We start from the raw sequence: 21,276 nt of genomic DNA, 5'->3' as shown, positions 1-21,276 counted from the left end.
ATACCGAATCAAGGCAACGATACTGAAACTGCAAAATCAACTGCATTGAATTCCCATGATTCAACGGCAGTAACTCTTGGAAGAATTTGTAATGAAAGAAAATGTAAAGGTTATGTTTGTTTCAATTTCAGTATGACTTGTTTTTGTATAAGTTGTAAATATATAGAATTTACTTAGATAAGAGTGAGTATAAGCGGAGTTATATTATTTTTAATAAATACAAATTAGTTCTTTTCGTTATGAATAATTTTCAAAATAATAATAATTATTACGCGTACTAAAATGTATTCATTTTTTCATCATGAGAAACTTATCGAATCAGTGATAGTATTTAAACAGGAACGCAATTATTCTGTTTCTTAATAGCTAACATTATGATTAGAAGACTACGCCAATGCCTCCAGTATTCTCTTTCACTCGGTCTCGTTACGAGTCATCGTTGATCTTCGTCACCGTCTTCGGCCAATGGCGACTCTTGCTCACGATAGTAGGAGTGGCAATAGACTACAGAAGGAGCGAGGATATAAACACGCTGTGCCTTCTTTGCATGGACGGATAATATGCGTTTTGGTTGTTACGTAAATTCTAGTTCTACAAGTTTTTATGATCTGTATAAAAAATTCTTGTAATTGTGGATGTATTCTGTATATTTCTGATACTCTTGTTAGCCATTCATGTGGTATCGAATCAAATCAAATATTATTATTATTGTTATTATTATTGCTTATGTTCTTTCTTTTGCGCGTGCTCAATGATGCCTTTTTGTATCAATTAAGTTTTCTACAAATAACTTTCCATTACAAATATTGGATTTCAATTTCATTTGTCTCGGTATGTCTATAGTTTGTTGTTACGTGTATTTTTTGTTTGTTTTCTAGGTTTTCATGACTGTCGATAGAAAGTTTTATATTATATATAATTATCAATTTTGTATATTTCTATTACTTTGCGTAACCAATTGTATATAGAGTCGAAGGCTTTTGTAGTCTACAACCTGGACTGTATAATTATAATAATATTATTATTATAATTTTATATATATTCTAGAGTGTGACGGTAAAGAAAAAAGAGCGAGCGAGATAGAGAAAGGAAGGGAGAGCGTTTCATTCAGGGCTTGGTAGTGGACTCATTCGTAAGACATCCTAGCGGGCTCTGCCTTATATGCCAGGACATTGGATGGTCGGTAAAGAATCGTATATATATATCGATCGGAGATGGTACGGGAACTTACGAGAAATGGACAGTGGTTAAATTTCCCTCTAGTGGCGAATATGAGAGATACCGGCACATATATGGAAGGAAAAAATGCATTTATACACATCTTTGCAAAGATTTTGTTTGCACAAGTCGTATGAGACTCATTCTAGAGTAATGTACTTGGGGATATTCGCTAAAAACCTGTTTCTTTACCCACGTTGTACTCATAGCGGAACCGCTTTCGCTTTATTCTGCTACGAGCTGTTCGGTGCTGACCCCTGTGTCAGGGGATATGTCTGGCTTTCTCTATCTGATACTTTAGAGAAGAGTCCTCTAGACACCCGTCGTCCCTCTTGAGTAACAGAACAGTCTTTGCGTACACAGCGACCATATCCTAGCATGGATACCTGGCTGTGAAACATCAGGTCCGTAATCTCGAGCGTGGTCTTGCAGAAGCAGTTAGCCCTGTGCACTTTTCGTTAAAGTAATCGTAATCAAAAAACGTACAACGTGCTTTATCCCCCTTGGTGTGGCAAAATTGACACTGTGGAGACTTGATCTTTTTCATCTTGAAGAGGTACTTTTGAAAGCACCCATATCTTCTTAGGAGCTATCTCAGGTAGAACTTAGCTTCCTAGTGAGTTCGTTCCATACAGGCCTCCAGATCTTCGATCAGTCAGGCTGTCTATCGGTCCTCCACATAGTAGTTCAAAACATAGTGCAAACGTGCCATGTTGAAGGCGTCTGCCTGCTCATTTTCGGGTTACATCCTAATACAATCTTTTATTCCCATGCGAACAGAACAGCGTTGAACACCGTGGATTCAGGTCTCCACTTCGTAGAGGAGATCAAATGGAACGTGGGCATCAAGAGCCACCATTTATCAGGCTTCGAGCTGTCGATGTTGGATATCAACCTGTTCAGTGTTGTCTTTCAGCCTTTCAGCGACTTAACAAAGACACCTTGATGGCAGACACTCTTGCCGTGACCTAGCCGCAGCAAGAAAACAGATTGTTCGGCTTGGATGATAAGGTGGCCTGGCTCAGGAGCATCATCGCGAACATCTGTGACGCCGTAATACTTCGAGCCGGTCGTGGATCTCCTCGCCAGGTGCTATATTAGAGGTCAGGCGAGATTGCAAACTTATGATCTGCATGTGTTCTGGTCTGACACTAGTATACCCGCGCGCCAGAGTGACCGATATGCACGAATCCTATCGCACGGGGCTCTGAGCTGAGCTGACCAAGGCACAGAGCTGAAGAAAGCTCTTCCAGACCCTCAAATCGGATCTATGGGGACGTCCGTACATGGTGGTGTTGAATGAACTCCGTTCTTGGACGCCCTCGATCACTGAGTATCTGGACCCCCAATTGTTAAGAGATATGGTCAATGCTCTGTAACCTATTGTGGAGGAGGGTGAGTTACGTCCTCTGATGGACCCGAACACCTGGTCCACCGAGTTGAAAGTCACCGAGATGAGAAACACCACCCCAGGTCCTGACAGTGTGACAATGTGAGTCTAGTTCTCAGCTCACGATTTGGAAACGATCTTTGGCAGCTGCTCGACCTCTATTTGGAAGCTGGGCAATTTCCCTCTACCTGGAAGATAGCTGGAATAGTCTTCTTCCAGAAAGAAGGCAGACCCGCAATTCTCCGTTCGCGTACAAGCCCATTTGTCTACTCGCCATTGCGAGCAAACTGTTCGAAAGAGGACAGGTGGATAGAGTATTTGGAACGGTATGAGATGGATTGGAGAGAGGTGTATTCTGAGGTTCCGCAGGAGTCTGTGCTAGAACCAGACAGAGGTGTACTCTAAGGTTCTACAACAGTTTTTTATGTGACTCTTTATTCATTTAAGCCATGATTTTCTTTTGATTGAAGTATTTCATATTCATAACCATATTTTTTTTACTATAACTGAAGTCTCAAACGAAAGCTTATCTCTTATGTAGTATAAACATGTTAAGTGTCTTTCATCTAAACAACGTTTAACGTTCGTCAATTCCCACAGAGTTTGGGTGATGGATGTGGACTTACATGCTTAAAACTATATAACACTGACGACTTTGATTAGTAATAATTTGAATAGTGAGACAAAGGGGATATGATATTTGCATAATTATGAAAAGGTAAAGGTACTAAAAACAGGTAATCATTCGGAAGTTTGGCCTACACACCGATTTCAATTACTCGTACGTATGTTATAAAGAACAAGATTTTAAATAACTTTTCCCTCTGTATGTATATGCGGACTGGCTTAGTTTCCTAGATATTCGTAAAATAGTTTTGCTAGTACTCTATTGAATTTATAATAGTTTATGCGTACGCGATTGTAGCAGTGTGTGCGAGAATGTCTAGTGGTTGCTTATCTATTGTTTCTATGAACACGTGGTGTTGCAATGGCTGATAACAGTGGTAACCAACTTTACGTGGCAGGCAGACCGAACGGAAAGCGATGTTGACTGCGAAGTCGCAGAAAAAGCTCAACCTAATTTGCAGAATTAGAGAAAAAGCTCAACCTAATTTGTAGAATTAAAGAAAAAGCTCAACCTAATTTGTAACTATTGAAACAGTAGCAGTTTTCACGAATTAGGTAAAAGTAGGGCTAGTTTTTCTCTCGTTGCCAAGCGGAGCGAGTGCTATTCCACATCAGCTTGGTAGGAGTGGATTACGAACCACTGATGAGTTTACGGAAACAGTAGGTAAGTGACGGTTGTTTGGCTTCGCATACTGATCTATACTCCGCTTCGAACGTACATCTATAAACACAATTCGACGTAATAATATCGATAGAATTTTATAAACATCTTGGAAAATAAGACAGTTCATATACACGTGTAAAGGAAGAAGTTATTTCAAATCTTATTCTCTGCAACGTATGCACAAATAATCGAAATCAGTGAGCAAGTCAAACTTCAAGATAATTACCTAAAAAGATTCTAATTTGTTTAAATACGGGACTCCTGGGATTAATTTTTAAACATATTATTTACAGCAAATATTAACGAAAGTACGATTTCATATCGTAAAATGAATATTATCTATTGTGAAAAGAAAGTAGAACGAAAATAATAGACACGGTTTTTCAAGACATCGCGAAGAAGAACATCAGTTTTTATATTAAAAAAATAATACCTTTGAAACGTTCATCTTCGAGTATTAGTGTCAATTACAATCTTTATTATACTTGGTTGCTTTTTTAATTCTAAGCTTGCTGGACACGAACTTGCTGAACACTGACGTGAAAGAATTGAGTTTTTAACAAAATGATATAGAATTTTTCAATCGAGAACATTAGCATTTTGTTTAAGAACAAAATGGTTCGCAACCCCTTAATCTCATGAAGACGCAAATCTTATACACCCGAAAAAAGCATATCGATATTTGTAATAGTTTTCAAGAAACAAGGTGATCATAGTTTAAGCGACTTATCCCGTGTATATACATGTATAATAAATATTTCTAATAAAAATATATGTAAGTTTAGTTGATTCATTACAAATTCCTTACATAAAGTGCTATATACAGATATGAATAATGCACATATGTCAATTTATTGTAATTAAGATGTGATTAAAATAATTAAAATAATTTATTGTAATTAAGATTTAATTAAAGTAAATATGATTGAAAAATAAAAATGATTTTTTTCCTATTTCGTTTCTGTATTTCTAACGTAATTTTCTTTCATTAAACGTATTATGCGATTAGGTATATAGCTATAAGTATTTCAACTAGGATAACCATATCTAGTACGGAATACGGCAAAATTTTGACAGGTAAATAATAAACTCTACCTGCAACCAAATGTATTACTTTCTTATAAACAAAAGAAAGTCATATTGATTTTTGAGCTTTAGTCGAAAATCCACCATTAAGACGGAAATATTTTTGAGTTTGAAGTTGTTTAAAACTTTCTGAAAGGCGAGTCGGTAGTTAATTTATCCTATAAATTTTCCGAACTATTTTAACGTTAGTTTTTTGCAGCTTCAGATAATATGTATATACAATAGAGAGTTGGCGGGAATTTAAATTTACTCATCAGAAGGTTTGAAAAATATTATCACATGATTATCAGGACATCTTAATACATAAATTAATGACTAATAGCATTACTTTATAACTCCTTGGAGCATATATTATTATTTAGCTTTAGTTATTATTATGATAATATGCTTGATTAATTATTCGCAAACAGTTGTTTATCGCGCATTGAATACATAGCAAAGAAAAGCTGCATCACATACTTATAGGATGATCTAATAGATCGAGTTATTCATGCGGGACAATGCCATGCATCAGGAAAAGAGAAGACGTACTTTGATAAAGTCTGAAGTAACCATATTTTCGTGGATACTGCATACCGCGTTTAACAATTGGCATAAACGACCCGAACCCCTTGTGCTTTCGCGTAAACGATCATTTCGTTAGAGTTTAATTATATTTCTCCGAAGCAATAAAAAAGAAGAAAGTGACATGTGAAAATCGGCGTCAGGGCGAAAAATGAGAAATGTTCTATTTAGCATTTCAAGATTATTCGATCACATTTTGTAATAAATAGTTACACGATTGAAGTGTATATGTTTTATATTATATATTGTAACAAATATTTATACGAATGAAGTTTTATATTTTATATTATAGAAGTAGGCAAGCATCATTCCACATTTTGTATTTCGTCGTGCATATAAACAATATTATGTATTTTAAAACCATACAGAACAGTAACGAGAAGACGTATGAGTGCAGGAATGAATGTACTTTTGCACGAACTCTTGCAAAACACTCTCGATGCTCTTGAACCTCGAACAAACATCTCTTGATCGTTTTGATACTTTATCATATCTAGTTAACGTTATATCGTACGCTTAATTGGGTTATTTTTTTGCTCCAATTTACACAAATCACAGTCCGTAGACGAAAGATTTATTTCTTATCGATACTCGTTGCAGTAACCTCGAGACTGTAAAGTAATTGTTTATTGCGTTCAAGGTTACGACTCTACTTATGAACCTTTATTAGGAAATATAAAATTAAATGCTGCATAGAAATTGTACAGATAAGAAAATAATACAAATCACGGTCGTGACTCGTAACAAGAAAAAAGAATTGTTGTAGAAAAAATTATACCTGTTACTAATAATATTAATTGATAAATAAAATTCCATGTGCCATGAAATATTATGTTGCGAAAATGATTAATATTTATTTGTTTCAGAACTCTTCATAAATAGGTTTGTTCAGAAGGTGATTTACATTGATTATTTTTTTCTCTTTTTTAAATAAAAAGTCGGACACAATTAAATTACTGTTACGTAGCAGTTCATTGTTAAAAGCAAGCTGAGAAGGTTGTGAACGTTAAAAGAGCAAATTAAAGAGGGAAGATAAAATCTAAGGTACAAAATAAATTGTTATCTTATATAACGAGAAATAAACGTTAGATCCATGTGTATAAAAGATGTTGAATTATCTTAGAACAGTAAAATATTTACTGTTGATATTTTAATCCTGAGGCGATGTCTGAAACAGTACCGGAAGTCACGAGGTTTTATCTTCCTTCTGTAACTTACTTCTCTTAACATTTATAACTTCTCAGCCTACTTGCAACAGTTGTTTCATTGTAAATGAATCTCGATGTTTAATTGTAAAAAGATTTTATTATAAAAACGATCAATATGTTTGTTTAATGATTATCATCTAAAACAAAATCTACTCGTCGATAGCCTTTAGACAAATTTTAATAAGCCGCTCAGTATAATATTTCGTGATACATGGTATTTTATCTTCTGTATCAATTGATATTATCAATTAGTAGGATTCTTTTAAAACAATCTTCTGCGTTTGTGACTTACGTCAACGATCTTACATTATTTCCTTATCTTTATAATTTCTGTGTACATATTTTTCAGTTCTGCAATTCTTCAAGTGTTCCCGGAAGAATAACCGAAACGTTCGATAAATAAAATAAAGAATTACCGTAGTGTTTTACATTTATTCTTTACGAGTATCAACTAGGAAGGAATTTTTTCGAAAGTGTTTGAAAAATTTAACGGAAGTGAAAAGCTCGGGGACTTTTGAACCGTACCAGGAACTAGTAAAATACGATCGAATCGAATCAATGTAATGTAAAAACGTAATCCGAGCAATTTATACTTGTAAACGATTGACTAGACATTCGACACTCGCGTGATCCAGACAAAACAGCATGCTCTGAGGAAAACCGGGCGAATACACTTCCAGTACGCATAGGTGAGAGACTGACCTTCAAATGTTAGCCGCGAGTTACAAAAGACGAATAAACGAGAAAGCACTTTCTTAACCGCATGCGATTCATGTATGTACATACGTATACTCTTCCACGTTCGACATAAAATCTTCGTGTACCTACCGACTTCGGCATGCTGTATCGAGAATTCCAACATAGTAGGCTACAATTGGCAGAATTGAGCTGGCTATTGTGTGTCAGCACACAGGCAGAAACCGATCACACAGTAGGAACACATAGATGCACCGAAACAATAATTACGTTCACTGAAAACGATACAAAAGTTTCATATGCACTTGAGATGTCAACGGCAAAGAAGATGGCGACAGCTAATCAAGTTTTGGACTCTGTAACACGCTTAATCGGGAAGGTTTCATCGATACGATTAACTCACGATCTCCTAGTTTGCTTCAAACTTGACACAGTCGACACCAATATCTTCTGACGGTATAAAGCTTCGACACGCACTAACACGCACTGATTTAACTATTCGGAACACTAGCACGCGACTACGCGCGTTTACGCGTAAAAGTAACGGGCAGGGCGGTCGTAAAGACTCGATTGCGACAACCGAGAGAGGGAGAAAGAGAGAAAGACAGACTTTTCACCTTCGACGGACTTCGCTGGACTGACTGAACCGAAAATGCTCTCATTCCCTCTCCACTGATTCGACCTCCCTCCATCTACCTCCTGCCCCTACTTTTGTCCTTTCTCATTTACACCGCGCGTTTTTCTTTCCCGAGGGAGTACCTACAGCGGAACACGGACACGGATCAAAATCATTGATGTGCACCTGTTGCAGATACTCGGTCGGACTGGTATTGCAAGACACGATACAACACTGAAAAGATCAAGCGCCTTTTCTCAGTCTTCTATTGAGTTTGTCACGCGTTAAGACGAGCTGTGTTTTCGATTAGATCCTTATCGGACATAACGTAGTAACACAATGAGACGATACGTATTTATCGTAGCAAACTACTTCGAGGCACAGAAACTGTGTTCATACAAAAATTTAGAAAGCAGACCAACGTGCTCGCTTAGAAAGTATGTTTGCACGTATACGCCATCAAATATGTTTAAAGACACTCCTCTATAAATCCAATGAAAATGTCGAATTTAGAGCTTTCGGAACAAATTGGAGCAGACGCGCGAGTAACAATACATCTTATCGGTTTACACACAAATTTTCATTGTAGAGGTCAGTTGCAAAAGTTGAGAAAAAGAAAAAGAGATTTACATTTCTTAGAAACAAATTAGTGGTTTTTCTTTACCGTCGTTAATAGAAGTTTTTTTTCACATTGAAAATGGTTTTTCCAGTACACAAGTGCACCATAGAAATATTCGTCCTGGAAAACGGTATTAAAAACAAAGCAAAAGTGAACTATCTAGGTTTCCCAATAAAGGATTTAAATACTGAAATTTCAATACTTTTGTTGAACCTAAATTGTCTTACTCTGGGTACATTGCAATCTCCACGTTCATTGAATATTCCGAATTCGAGATTGTTGGTGTGCAAACACTATATTTAATCGCCCGAGGCTTGACAATTAAGTGTGATACAGATAAATGTGGTTGCAAAACATGAAGCTTAAGTCTTTTTGCGCTGGAAAGAGTTTACTGATGACCGTTAACCTCGATGGTTTCCGGATTACTGACAATACTCAAACGTCACAAACTATGCGTTTAACTTCTGCAAGATAAGAACGTTGTTACACATAAAATATTCTTGCAAGTTATTTACTTCGCTTTGGAAAATTATGCTAGACTTTTACCTTCTCTAATGCAAAAGGAACCGAATTACATGGCAGCATTTCATTTCATTCTTTCCGATTGTCTTTTTCGATCGATAAGGAAAGATTTTAATACTTTGAAAGTATATAACGAGCGTATTGTTGAACAGTGGGATTACATTTTGAATTATTTCCTTCGCTGAAAAATGTCTCCTTTCGAAAAAATTATTGATTATCTGAACAAGTACGACAAATATTATGTACTTGTATATTTATGCATATTTATCTTTGATAAATGTAGCATTCTAAAAATAAATATTTACCGCAATTGAAGCGATCATAATTCTTAAATATAAATTTATTGTCATTTATATTTTCATTGAGATTATGTTTAATTTATTATTTGTAGATTAAATAGTAAAAAATAATAAAATTAAATCAATGGAATATTTATTCCACGTTCGAAGTGATAAAGAGTTGATCAAATTTTCTACGTCAAAGATGTAACATATTTACAAAACATTTAGATCGCTATAATACAAATCAACAAAACTGCTCATTCTAATTGTAAAGTCAATATTGCTAGAAACATACGTTACGTACTAATTGGAATATAAAACACATCATATATTGGAGTCAACAGATCCAAAAATTATCTGTTTCTCGTATAATGTGTTTATTTTAAGGAATTTTATCGTAGACAGGTAATTATAATCATATTTAGATAATGATGCGTGAGTTGCATTTCGCAAAAATTTATCTTGCCTTTTATCAAGTTTTGACTATCAGTTGTTAATTAAAGAAGCAATTTAGACATATTAATATATCGTGAACGTAATTTAGATTTAACGACTTATATATATAACAAAATGTTGGAAAAGCTACAAAAAAGACAATTATCCGAAATTCGAGTTGAGTTATAATATTACGCTCTGCAGAACTGGTTATGTACCAATAACTATAATTGTATGATGTCCAAATTATTTCGGATTTAAAACTTGGAGTAAAATATAAAACTTGCGGTACAAATGTTCAAAACTGTTGAAGATATAGGCATTAGAATAAAAATATACTCTCGTGTAGCTGTGCGACAATGAATTGGATCAGCTTGTGTTTTATAATCTGAGACCACGAGAACTGCAGAAATGCGATTACCAGTTCAGAAAAATTACATTGTACGATTTCAAAATATTCCCTTGCCGAAAAGATATACTGGAATGTGTATTTTTAGTTTCCAAAATACGCTAACTCTCTCGTGCTCAATTTTTCATGTAGAATATTTTGTACGCATTCAATTGATATATTTACAATGTCAGTAATCTCTTTGATTTTCACCCAGTTGTCTACTAACACGATATCATGAATTTTGTTGATCACATCCTCCATAGTTACCTCAATTGGACAGCTTGAACGCTCTTCAACACCCACGCTTGAATTCATTGAACCAATATCTGATAGTGGTCATCGAAGGTGCATGGTCCTTATAAACAGCATGTAACTTCACTTTGATTTCCTCGTACGTCTTTCCATCTAAGAAAAGGAATCGAATCACTGATCGATGTTGCTCTTTTTCCATGGTTGGAAACGAACGCAAACTTGTCTAGTTTAAACAGTTACCGAAACAAAACTATGCAATAAATCTGTCTAAAATTTTGACAGACGTCGTTCGAAAGATAGATTTAAACGATGATACATGAACATTGAGTCAGTGGCGTCCTCAGTCGTTAAAAACGTGTACTTATCGTACAGTTCTTGTATCCAAGAGAAATTGTTGACACAGGACTGACAACCGCAAACCTCAGCAATGCAAGTCCCATATGAAAATTCCTCTTACGAATAGATTATTTCATAAATATTTACAGATAAAAAAAAATTATTTGTCACAACTAATTACTAAAATAAAATAAAACTAATAATAATCATACTTTAAACAAAAATCAAAACAACCTTGTAGATGCATGTCCCTGCTTAATACATTTGCGACTAGTGGCGGAGTAGGTTTTCGATTAGTTAAAATACATTAAAACATTAATTAGAAACATCCATTTACTTATTTTGTAACTCTCTGGACCGGGTCCATGAACAATTCCTCTTCACCTGGAAGGTGGCCCGAATGATCCTCTGGAAGATTGAAAGGCAGCAGGCTCGCGGACACTTCGTCCGCGTACCGACATATTTGTCTTCTCGACGATGCAGGCAAACTGTTGCAAAGAGTGCTGGTGGCTTGCATCATCAAGAATTTGTCGCAAGGTGGATCCAATTTGGCCAAGTGCCAGTTTAGGTTCAAGAAGAGATGGTCGCCCATCGATGTAATACACTCTCTTCGGTCTTGCTCGTCTTTAACCATCTCGAAGGGTGGATTGGCATTGGCAATGTCGAGAGACATCCTACCTTGGGAGGCAATCATTTCAAAGAGCATCAGGTTCTCGTCTACCCAAGAGCACTGGTCGAGGATTACCTCCGAGACAAGTGGATAGAGCACTCGAGCCGGAGCAATATCCTTGCTGTGGAATCTCGCTTACGACACAGTTCTGAGGTCCAAAGGCCTCCCAGACAACGTCAACCTAACCTTCTCCACGGATGACACGTTGGTGCTAGTGGTTGGAGACGATTAGGGAAGGGCCATTCGGCGCTCAGAGAGTGTATAACAAATTGTTGAACGAGTCAAAGGATCGATAATGCTCCATTAGTGCGAAGTGCTAGTGATACACCGATCTCGGCAGGAGTTGCCACCCCCCTGATCAGGGTAGGTGAGGCCAATGTCGAGGTGAAGTTCCAAATGAACTATCTGGGACTAATCTTTGACAGCCACTGACGTTTTGAAAGGCATTTCCAGTTAAAAAGAATGGTTGGTGCTCTGGGCCGACTTTTCCTCGACTTACGGGGTCCGAAAGGCCGTATTCGTCACCTCTATGTGGGAATAGTCCAATCGATGACCTTGCACAGAGTCTCCAGGTCTCCCTGGATACCTAGGGATATCCTGGCGCAGCTAAACGATGCTACGCTGGGTTCACAAGCGGATGGCCCTATGGGTCGCCCACGGCTATAGGACCATGTCCTACGAGGGGACGACCGTCCTATTGGGGCTTTCTCTAAGGGATCCGATCGTGGACTCGCACATGGCTTTCTATGAGATCCGAGTGGCAGCCTGCGAGTCGAAAAGAGGTCCTGACGGGCGCGACGTAGAAACAGAGGATCATCGAAACTGTCCAGCTGCTCCTGGTGCTACAGTCACCTATCGCACTGTGTAGATTCTGTCCGGTCACGGTGCAAATATTGTTGGTGCGATATAGACGACACAGCTGGTGAAATACTAATCGTAAACTGCCTGCACACAATTACCTGTTACTGTTCGTATAAAATTTTACAATCATGTTACACAATAAATTCATTATTATTTTTATCCCAGCATGGTTCAATAAAGTGACATGCACCGGAATTCGTTCTCAAAACGCAAATTATACATATTTTAATAAATAATGATTTAATCCTTCCGAATTTATAATCTGTTTTAAAATTTCCATCTCATAAACTATTGACGAAACACGATTATTACATGCATAGTGATTTGTGCGACTCGTAGAGATATCAGATGTTTTAGAAGGTTAGAGCCACTTCGTCATGCAATCGGAAGGATAATAATTCTGCGCAACTACGTCGTGCAGCTGTCATATGACACGCGAGATTACGATGTGTCGAGTGGGAGAGGAAGTACTGTAAACTGAACCAATGCTCCTCATATGGCACGAATCCGTGTCACTAGATATACGTACGTATTTCCCGGATATATGAAAAAATTCACAATAAAGTTCACGCGCGGGATAAAATTTCATTTATCGTTGAAAGTAAAAATTGTTATATTTTTTATATCTTCAAAAGAGACACGACTACGTTCAAACTATAATAAAACTATAATAAAAAGTATGAAAATTTTGATTCTAATAATTAATAAATGACCAATTCGGCACGATACAAGGAATCAGACTTCATGGTCGGTTGCAGGTACTTCGTACTCTACTTCTTTTGCTTTTGTGTTCTCTTCACTCTCCTCGTCAAATTGTACGTGTGAGGCATAACTCCCTCTACAGATAAGTGAAAATGATCGAATTCAATTTGGTTTCATTTAACTAGAAGATATTTTATCACGTGTTGTACGAGCTTTTAGTACGTTATAGAGAGTACTTTAGACCGATAGTTTTCTATTCCACTTGGGCTCTCCCACAATGAATTTCACTTATGTCAATTGTTCTGACCTCTTCTATGGTATAAAGCAAATACAATTTTCCTAAACATTTTGTGAAACATTAAATATATCTTGTTTCGTAAGTGTTACGAAATTTGTTACCTTTTAATTTGCATTCAATTTCTTGTAAAACATTCTTTTATTTGTACTTTTTACACTTTTTATAATGTAAAAACTATCTAGCATATCTTTAGAATCTTCAGAATTCGTGTCGGTATGAAATTTGGAAAGTTAATCGATTGTAAATATGTATGAACACATTGTACGATGTATTGTATTCATAATCGATGACACTTATCATTTATCGGTAGTACGTATAATTTGTCTTGAAAGAAAGTAACATTTTCTTTTTGAAAATTCTTTGACATTAAGGATTGAATTAGAAACGTTTTCAAAGTTGAATATAGAGAATTCTATCTTCGATAATGTGTCGTATATTTCATATTAAATTCATTTTTTACAAGAGTAATTTTTTTACAAGTAATTTATGTTTAACTAACATCTATTGTGCAGTAATTGATAAATCGGCCAAAGAACATGTTCCGTTTGATATTCATCATTCGACGTTATGCATGCAATTGACGTTATATAAAGGTGACCAACTGTATTTTAATGTGTTTTGACGTTATATCGTTACATTTAGAGATTACATTACATTAACCAGGATGAATCTATTCTATGCCAGTCGATGATGTATTAGGTTGTTCGGAAAGTCATTTCGTTTTCCAAAATGGAGAATATATAATTTAATAAAATGTTTATACATTCTAAAAAAATCGTGTTTCATTTTCACCAAAAAAAACGAAATGACTTTCCGAACAATCCAATATAATACTATCCATCTACAATAGTATACTTCAACATTACTGATTTGTAATATGCAACGATAAATTAAATTTTAATTTATCAAAGTGTTAATGTTACATACGTTGCATCAATGGAAATTGAGAACGTAATTTTGTAGAGTGATTCCTAGGTCTTCGCATAAAGATAAAGCGAAGCACTGTTAATTGCTTCAAATGTTTGAAATATTTATCTCCAAGTAGAAAATGCGAAGGGCAAATATCCACGATAGCAGATGAAGTCCACCTTTATTAATATAAGTTTATCATTGCAAACGTTTATGCTTGATCAGTGATACGGAAACTTGTTGCAATTCTTCTAGAGAAGAAATTAGACATTGAACGCGCGTTAATTATTTTAAGCACGCCGAGGGAAAATACAGAGTTGAGCATTATTCGAATAACTTTGAATAAATCTTCATCTCTCGTACTGTTTGTTATTAGGTTATCCGGGGTAGGTGAAGTTTTCCTTTCAGGAATCATCTCTTCTTATCTTGAGTTGTAGTCGAACAACGCGCATTCCATTCAATAAGGAGAGAGAATTATGTATACCGAGAGTGAGCGAGACAGAGCAATAGTGTGCGATTCGTGCTTTGTGTCTGATCGAGGCCATAACTTCGAAACAATGTTACACACGAATCGGTGTGTCAACCATTAATGTAAAATCAAAATTGTTATATTTTTCATTATATGTTTATGGAAGTATTATCAATCGATTGACAAGGTTTTTCCTATGAAAATAAATTCAAAAACGATCGTAATCTCGTTTATCCATTGGTAATATTCGCACAGAGACGTAATGATTTCATTCACAGTTGCCTCTTCTTGTCCATTCTTGATGGACGCCGAAACACTCGTCTATACTACTAAAAATGCGCACAAGGCGTGTAGCACGTTCCGTCTCCCGATTCGATAACTTCTAGCTGAGGGATACACTCGCGTTCGTACGAAGCTTTTTAATTTTTTACCATACTTTGACGAGACTGACTTGCGATCAAAATTTTGGACCAAACACGAATATCACGAGACAGACTCGTGGAATCAAATGCAGGCCAAATGTAAACATTCTGACTGAAAGTTTACTTCTGATGCAAAGTTTGCTATAAATACAACGTACGAAACGAAACGACGTAGAAATGCACATAGTGTAAAGTAGCCTTATATCTACCACAATGTTTTCAAAAGTTGTAAGTATTTTCTTATTAGATATTCATTCAAAGTGAGCATTTCTTCTTATAATTAAATTTTTCGTTTACAATATGCTATTTACTTTAGAAGACTGTAGTTACTATTAAAGTATTATTTATGTGCAAAATACAGTGATTTGAAACTGTTATTTAAACCTATATTATCTATTATGTAGGATTTATAGTATTATTATTTATATTTTAAAATATTCAATGTGTGTGTGTTTGCGTTAGTATATTGTACAAAAAATGTATATATATATATATAAAAAAAAAAGAATTAAATTAGGGTTGACGTCCACAAGAGCTGTTACGCTACATCACCGGTCTCCGCATTTAGGCTCGTATTGCAACTGTTCTCGCGCTTCAATCTGGCCCGTTTAGCGCGCGTCCTCTCCTACCGGTTGGGCCCGGATGTCATCGAGCTAAATGGTACGGCAAGGGGTTAAAGAGGTACGCTAGTGAATTTGTTCTTGGAATCGACCTTTTGTATCTCGAGCTATGTAGTCAGTATGATTCAGCCATGTGCGAATTGTTCAACAAAGAGTGTGAAGGAAATATACCAAAGGTAAGCGTAACGATAAGCACGGCTCGTTACAAGCACTTGGTCATTGAACTTCCAAACGATATCGTAGATTTATTGGTGCGACGACACTAATGCAAACTAACGACCTTTATATTTTTCATAATATTCTCGTGAGATCTTTCGTCAAAATGAGATCAAACCAGACCGACTTTCACTCACACTTTACAATTATTTGAATTATTTTTGAAAAAGTTTATACCGTATACGTATAATTAAAAATAGTCCAATTACGTTACGTTTTTTTTCTTTTTTTAATATTTTCTTCATAAGAATCATAAGAAACAAATGAAACTGAAACCCAAGCAGGAATGAAAACACGTTCATGCGCGTTCACATATCGTGTACCGTTAAGAATAAATATTCTACATATTACATTTTCAAGATATATATTAAATTATAATATATTAAATAAATATTGATATCCTAAATCGTAGTAGAACATAATAGGTTGTTCAATAAGTTTTATCGAACGACAAAACTTATTGAACAACCTAGTATATTTTCTTTCATTTCATCTCTCATAAAACAATGATTATATACATTAGAAGTGACTTTGCACTAATTGGCGATAGCCAGCACAGGGACGTCGCACGATCATTAGTGCAAATCATTTAGTACGATCGATTCAAACGACAACGTGTTATCCTCTTTTCTCTGAAAATCGTACTATCGCGTCGCTTCAATTGATTGTACATCATTGAAACTAAAATTAATCCGAATGGTCGTGCAACGTCATTAACAATTGCAATGTCACGCTTCTGCGAAATCGTTTGCAGTGTGACCACCACTTAGCAAGGATAAAAAATCTATAATTTCTCGTTCTCTATTTGTTAGTATATGTATATATATATTGATATAGTTAATCCATGTTGTAATCGAGGTACTAGAATTCTTTTGCGGTACCGAAATACTACAAGTAATAACAAAAGTAATGTTTTTTTCATTATATAGATTTATTTTCAATCTGTTATATTAATATCGATAAGCAAATCGTATTTAGTGTTAATTAGTATACAAAGTTAAATAGTATGTCCAATGCCATACATCTCTTGTGATTATATAATTAGTGATTTGTTAGGGTTATAAATCTGTTTTTTATGACTGAAACATTTAATCTACATGTGTCTGATGATTCCTCGAGCAATCTCTTGGCAAGTTAATTAGGATGGTAGCATAGCTTTAGCGAATAATTTATTGCACGTTTTGTGGCTTCCTGCTTAACAGATGGAATCGAGAGTTCTTTCCGTATTGCATAATTGGTTATAAACCATTACGCATTTGTAATTATGCGTAAAGTTTTTAATTGAAATCCTTTCAGAGTTTCAATGTTGTGGACAGATGCTGAGTCTCGAATCTCTAGGCCATACGTCCATATGGTCGCTTTTAAGTTTAACGATAGTTTTGATTCAGGTTCTAAGAGCCAGTACAGTTTACGTAAATTCATTTCCAGCTGTTTTTTTTTGTCAGTTGTGTTTTTTCCAGTTCAATTTACGGTTTAAATGAATTCCAAGATATTTAACGAAATCTGTTGCCTATATCGGTTTTGAATTTAGCGACACTGATGACACTTAGCTTTCCTAAGTGTAAAGATTATGTTAGCTGATTTCTCTGAACTTGCTCTGATTCTCCATTTTTGTAATCATTCTTGAATATCGTTTAAGCTGTTTTGTAACTGATCGGAAGCTTTCTGTAGGTTCTTATCTAACAACCATTATTATCGTGTTATCAGAAAATGTGGCAAACAAATTATCATAGACTACCGGCATGTCTGCAGTATATAGTATATATAGTAAAAGACCAAGTACGCTCTCTTGTTACACATCAGGCATTATGTGCTTTATTTCTGTGTATTCTTCATTGTATCTCAGTGTAAAGTGTCCGTTTTCCAAACAGGATTTCAATATTTTGTAGTAGTATTACAGAAATGTTGATCGTTCTAAGAAAATATTGTAAAAGAAGTGTCCAAATCTTGAAATACAGAATATTACACCTGCAGAAGATCAAACTGACGACACATCGTCTGTTATTTTTTTGCTTCTAAAACTTCCCTACTTTACGCCATCAAAAATGATCTTAACTCGAGTAGAAGTACTATTATAAATTCAACAGAATGTCCTGATAAATCTATGATCATTAAAAGAGGCCACTAAAAGAGATACTTTGTATTTTGAACCAATGGCCAGTAACTTTTGTAAAATAATTGTAGTATCGTAAGCTCTAGAATGAACGGACAAGTTGTATGCGATGTGTGTGTACTTCAGATCTAACATAGTTTAGAAATGATCCTGGAAGGTAGAAAAAAGATAGCGACGATCGACAGTGACGAACTCCAGGCTCCGTTGGGAAAACCCTTGACGTTGAGAAATGTCCATCGAGTAAGATCATGTTTGCACATACCAAGAAATAGGGAAAGCGTGCTTCCAGTGTAAGAAAAAAGGGAACGAACGTCAAGAGTGAACGAAGTATAAACTGGCAGAGTTGTTTCGAGAGATGTTCCAAAAAGAGAGAGGGTGAGATCCAGGAAATTTAGTATGAAATATTGTTCTTGCTATTCTAGAATAGGGAGTTATTGAAACCATATATTCCATGTATAATTTGGCAATTTTTAACGGAAAAATTCAGCTTACATTTGTCCTGTAACTGTTCCTTACATCTTGGATTATTAACAAACCAGTAATATTACAATGGTCAGCTCCATGCAAACTTATAAAAGTTTAAACAACATAGGTGGAATTTCTTTCGATGGAATAGTCACGAAATACTACTCTTACTAATATTATTTTCTCGCTCGAGTTATCGCGGATCGTGAAACAATGAAATAAAAATATTCGATGGAATAGTCACAAAATACTGTTCTTACTAACATTATTTTCTCGCTCGAGTTATCGCGGATCGTAAAACAATGAAATAAAAATATTCACTGCATTGTCTACGCGCGTTACGGTTCTCCGCCTATTACGTTGTCTCGTATCCACCCCACCAGTTTGCCTCAACTGTTTTATTATGACAGAAAATGTGTATTACAATGTGGCGGCGTCTCCCATATTCACCACTAGAGGGAAACTCGACTGTTTCCCACAAATACCCGTACTATCTCCGATCGGTATTGTTTAACAAGTTTTGTCAGATTTTTTCCATTGTAAGAAAATACTATGACACTTCAACTTTGAACAACTGTAAATGTACGAATGAGTCGACAGATCTACATGAAACTTCACACATGTTCATCGAACAGTAGTACCATTTTTAGATAAATAAAACGACGAACCTAATAGTGCCATTCCTTATCGAACGACAAAACTTATTGAGCAACCTGTTATACAATCCTTTACCGAGTACCCAATGTTCCAGGGCATAAGGCTCCTCCTAAGATGCCTTAGTTACAAGTTTAGGCACGGGATGAAACAATGCCCTCTTTCTTCCTTTTTTTTTTATTTTCGCTCACTCCTTTTCCTTTATCAGTACACTTTAGAAGAAACCCGCTACAACAAGTTACGAAGAGTACTAGCAAATAAATATGAGTTGGAAGTTTGCAAACGCATTGCTTGTCTACAAACGCATTGCTTGTCTCTCAAACAGGTTTCTTCTGTGTGGTACATATAATAAATTGTAATCATACTTAAGTATCGATCGAGAATACCAAAGAAGGAACAACATGTTCATTGGAATTGATAACTTAGTATCATAATGTAAACATGTGTACATTCCAGTACAAATCCAGAAAGTAGTAACCGTTCAATGACGATAAGAAATATTAATATTAAATTTTCAAGATTAATCGAACGGTAGAATGGTATGGTTATTGTCTGCAGATGATTTTGTTTTTTTTATGCTCCATGAAAATGTGCAAAAAGTTACAAGTTATATGTATCCATTAAAAAGAATATCGAATGTTTTTTCATTATCTCATGAAAAAATAAACTTGACAAAAATTATTCTACCGTTAAATGTGTCCCTTCGAACAGTATAAATTTTCCTGAGAATTTTTTTCATAAATGTTTCAATTTAAATGACCTACTCTGTATATTACTCGTGTATACATAAGAATTATACTTTTTCCAGTAATTTTCGTGTGTAATTTCCTCTTTCTTTACTATTATTATATTATAATAAACAAACATATTTTAGATTATCATGTATACACACGACAACCGTTCTGTTAATCTGAAAACAAAATCTTTTAAAAAATTATTAAAAATTATAAACTACTTCAGTCTCTTGTTCTATTAATTTTATTATTTTACATATTGAACATATACGAACATATTGATGTATGTATCTCTCTTCGTAGTTCCGTACATTCGGAACAATGACGTGCTTCTGTAGTGGTGTAACCACATTTTTTTTTAATTGAGTATACATAGTGTTAATATGAGATAATATCGCGTCTTCTTGATGTAAAGGAAGATCTACTAAATACTATCTGTACCGCTTCTGTAATTAATACCTCGTTCGCGCACTGTTTGAAAGGGCAGATGTAATGGTAGAATAATTATTTTTAAGATTATCTTTTCATGTGTTGTGCGAGTATCGCGTATACAAGAGCTGAAAGCAAGAAAATAATATCCCTCTTCTCACCGACAGGCAAAAAATGATCTTTCTGACTGTCATACCTTTGTTTCCTGGTCTTCTTTGACAGTCTATATAAGTGAGAAATTTCCAGAAAATGAACGTCAACGCTTGACTGAAGTTACAAAACTTGCAGAACAAAACAACTATATAAATTTGCCTGTGGTGTGGAATTACCGTCACGAGGAAAGACGCAAATTCAAAAATAAATCGATACACCGCGTCATAGGATCTCTTCACCTCGAAGCGTCTGCATCCACACAATATGCATCAGACTTCTGTAACTTCTGACTCTGATTCTCCGCAATCCACTCTCAATTTTCAAAAATTGTTGATGGTCATCGATCATCTTAATGTAAAATCTCCTCTTTGGCACTTGCCGGACGTTATCGATATGTTTGTGTTACATAATATAAATATATCCACATTAACGAAAACTTAAACTTTCAACTTAAAATTTCTTCACACGTAATATCCATTCCGGATAATAATTCTTTCGTACAGATTGCAAATATTTACAAACGTCGCGTGTCGGTAACGTCGCAACCTATGTTTGCAATACCTTTCATATTGACAAAATAACACGCGACTATATTTATTCTTACGGAATCGATAATAGATGTTCTTGGAATTACTATACGTTTCGTTTACGCGTGA

General features: G+C 35.4%; 1 protein-coding gene across 5 annotated transcripts in view; it reads right to left on the bottom strand.

Annotated features, from left to right (window-relative positions):
- The window catches only part of LOC143149195 (uncharacterized), an 85,174-nt gene extending 76,996 nt beyond the window's left edge, over window positions 1-8,178 (bottom strand). The window contains exons 1-2 of one of the 5 annotated variants that reach the window (XM_076316363.1): window positions 7,857-8,079; window positions 7,586-7,728 (exon numbers count right to left, since the gene is read on the bottom strand). In XM_076316363.1, coding sequence (XP_076172478.1) covers window positions 7,586-7,619 — 34 coding nt within the window. In that variant the 5' untranslated portion in view covers window positions 7,620-7,728; window positions 7,857-8,079. Of the gene's footprint in view, window positions 1-7,585 lie in introns of all 5 variants that reach the window. The other 4 variants (XM_076316368.1, XM_076316367.1, XM_076316361.1 and 1 more) reach the window with 4 other exon arrangements.
- Window positions 8,179-21,276: the final 13,098 nt, after the last annotated feature.

Source organism: Ptiloglossa arizonensis, chromosome 7 (genome assembly GCF_051014685.1).
Source record: "Ptiloglossa arizonensis isolate GNS036 chromosome 7, iyPtiAriz1_principal, whole genome shotgun sequence".
In the NCBI taxonomy this organism is placed as follows: Eukaryota; Metazoa; Arthropoda; class Insecta; order Hymenoptera; family Colletidae; genus Ptiloglossa; species Ptiloglossa arizonensis.
The sequence above is the reverse complement of the archived record's forward strand: the minus strand, read 5'-3'. Positions and strand labels throughout refer to the sequence as shown.